The 2,681-nt window shown below is 31.6% G+C and overlaps 1 protein-coding gene across 1 annotated transcript; it reads left to right on the top strand.

Moving 5' to 3' along the window:
• Window positions 1-35: 35 nt before the first annotated feature.
• LOC109591239 (hemicentin-1-like) lies at window positions 36-2,570 on the top strand (the record flags this gene model as incomplete). Its single annotated transcript, XM_020007011.1, has 7 exons — window positions 36-1,142; window positions 1,195-1,296; window positions 1,611-1,730; window positions 1,932-2,054; window positions 2,106-2,231; window positions 2,280-2,399; window positions 2,443-2,570. Coding segments are annotated over exons 1-7 (1,374 nt in total), but the record flags the coding sequence as incomplete, so codon positions are not given.
• Between the last annotated feature and the right edge of the window lie 111 nt (window positions 2,571-2,681).

The raw sequence follows: 2,681 nt of genomic DNA on the forward strand, positions 1-2,681 counted from the left end.
TCATTATGTTCATAATGTCTATGTTCCTTCACGTTTTCAAACACATTCTACTTCTTTTGGAGAACGATATAAAGGAATCAAAATAAAAAGTGATCAGCCAATAAGTGCATCATTTTATAACATTTTTATTGATCATCTCATTTTACCATATCATGAGTACCCTGGAGTCAGTCAGTATGAATATTATGCTGTTTCTACTAGTAGTTACCATAGCATATATCTTATTCAAGTTCTTCTTATTGGTTGTATTAATAATACTGTCATTAGTATTATACCAACAGTTGATCTCTTCATTCCTATTGATGTACAGAAGAGTGGCAGTGATAATATATTAGTAACTAAAGGTAACTCTCATACTATTACACTACATGAGGGACAGACTCTATTGTTGGGTAAAGGGAATGGAAGTGATATATCAGGAACACACTTTATTTCTAATAAACCACTGACTGTTATTACTGGTCACCAGTGTGGCAGTACTCCTGGTATGAAAAAACGCTTTCATTGTCATCCTCTACAATTACAAGTTCCTCCAACAATAACCTGGGGTACAAGATTTATTCTGACAAACTTTAATAATTTTCGTTATAGCAAGTCGCCAGTTCCTTCTATGGTAAAGACAGTCACTTCTCAAGGCAACACTAATATAACAATATACTGTAATGGAGCCACTAACACTACAAGATACTCTACTAATGGAGCAATTGGCATATATCAGTATAGCATAACTGAATATTGTTATGTGGAAGCTAACAAACCAATATTTGTTGTCTTGTTCCCTCACTCATATTATTATTACACTGCAATGGTTTGGATACCACCAATGGAACAATATCTTCAAGAGGTTAACTTTGATTTTTACCGTTCTTCTCGTTATTCAAAGTTTGTTATTACAGCATCAGTTGAAGGATTCTCTCCTACAGCTATTCTACATAATGGACTAGCAACTGCAAACTGGACAGCAGTATATGATTTTAAAAGGAATATTGTAGCATACGGAACTGAAATTGAAATTAATAGATATTTTAGTAATCATTCATTAAGTCATACTGGTAATAATGGAAAACTATCAGTTCAAGTTCAGGGATATTTTTACTCTCATATAATATATGGATGGCCAGCACTAGTTTCATTGGAACAAAGTAAAATAAAAATGATTCGTTTTATATCTAACTTTTATTATGTATTTTTTAGATATGACTTGCATTTGCAATTTTATTCACAGTAATGGTATGTGTGATGCTAATAACTTGTGTCAATGCTTTGATGGTTGGACTGGTGATCAGTGTGATGAAGGTATGGATCAATTACACAAATGTATTACAGTTTATTATTCAATAAACAATGATATTGTATAAAACAATTTTTGTAGTATTGAGGAATTAATATTGGCAATTGATAGTTCTGTAAAGAAATTGCCTAGATCTAAATCTATATTAAATATCCATTTTTGTTTCAATATGAGCATGGCTTAATGATACATAGTATGTATAAAGTTCTTCAGTTACTTATCACTATCAAACTTGCCAAATAGTCAATAAATCATTCTGTATGGTCCTTGTTGTAGATAGCAACAATTCAAATGAAGCTATTTTAAAATCTTCACTTAGATATTAATGAATGTGAGACTAATGATCACAATTGTACACAAACTTGCAGTAATACAGTTGGATCATACACCTGTTCCTGTAGAGCTGGATATAAAGATAATGGATATGGAAACTGTACTGGTAAGAGTAAAAGTTATGCTGGAAAAAAGCCTCTATTAAGCCATGTATTGTCAATAGACAATGTTAAAATTAGATTTTCAAAATTGTATAGTACACATGCTATGTGACTCTTTTGTAGTATGCCCACTTCCCCCACAATCTAATTGTTTTGATTCTGTGGTGTTGTTACTCAGTATTCCTTTCCCATACATGTACATGCAGATATTGATGAATGTTCAATGGGTACCAGTGGCTGTCAACAACTCTGTTTTAACACTAATGGAAGCTATTACTGTCAATGTAATACTGGATACAGACTAATGAATGATAATTCATCTTGTGATGGTATGTACAGTTACTGTATATTGTGTGTATTGTGATATAATCTTCATTTAGATATTAATGAATGCATTGAGGATCCTGGAATATGTCCTTTAAGAAGTAACTGTATTAATACATTAGGAAGCTATCAGTGTAACTGTATTGATGGATATCAAATGAATAACACTGGAATGTGTATAGGTATGATGTGATTCCTATATATTGTAATGTATTTACATTGTATTATAGATATTGATGAATGTGTTACTGGTACTCACAGTTGTCAGCATAGATGTATCAATACTGAAGGATCCTATAACTGTTCTTGTTATGATGGCTTCATGAAGAGATTTAAAATATTTTGTTTTGGTATATCAATTTTATATATCACGTGTATTGTATTTACCTTTAGATATTAATGAATGTGAGACTGTTGATCACAATTGTACACAAACTTGCAGTAATACAGTTGGATCATACACCTGTTCTTGTAGAGCTGGATATAAAGATAATGGATATGGAAACTGTACTGGTAAGACTGTAAGAGTATGAGTTATGCTGGAAAAAGCCTCTATCAATTTATGTACTGTCAATAGACAGTGTTAGAATTAGATTTTAAAAATTGTATAGTGCACATGCGTGTGAATCTTT

The sequence above is a fragment of the Amphimedon queenslandica genome, unplaced genomic scaffold (genome assembly GCF_000090795.2).
Source record: "Amphimedon queenslandica unplaced genomic scaffold, v1.1 AMPQUscaffold_8634_Cont19423, whole genome shotgun sequence".
Lineage (NCBI taxonomy): Eukaryota > Metazoa > Porifera > Demospongiae > Haplosclerida > Niphatidae > Amphimedon > Amphimedon queenslandica.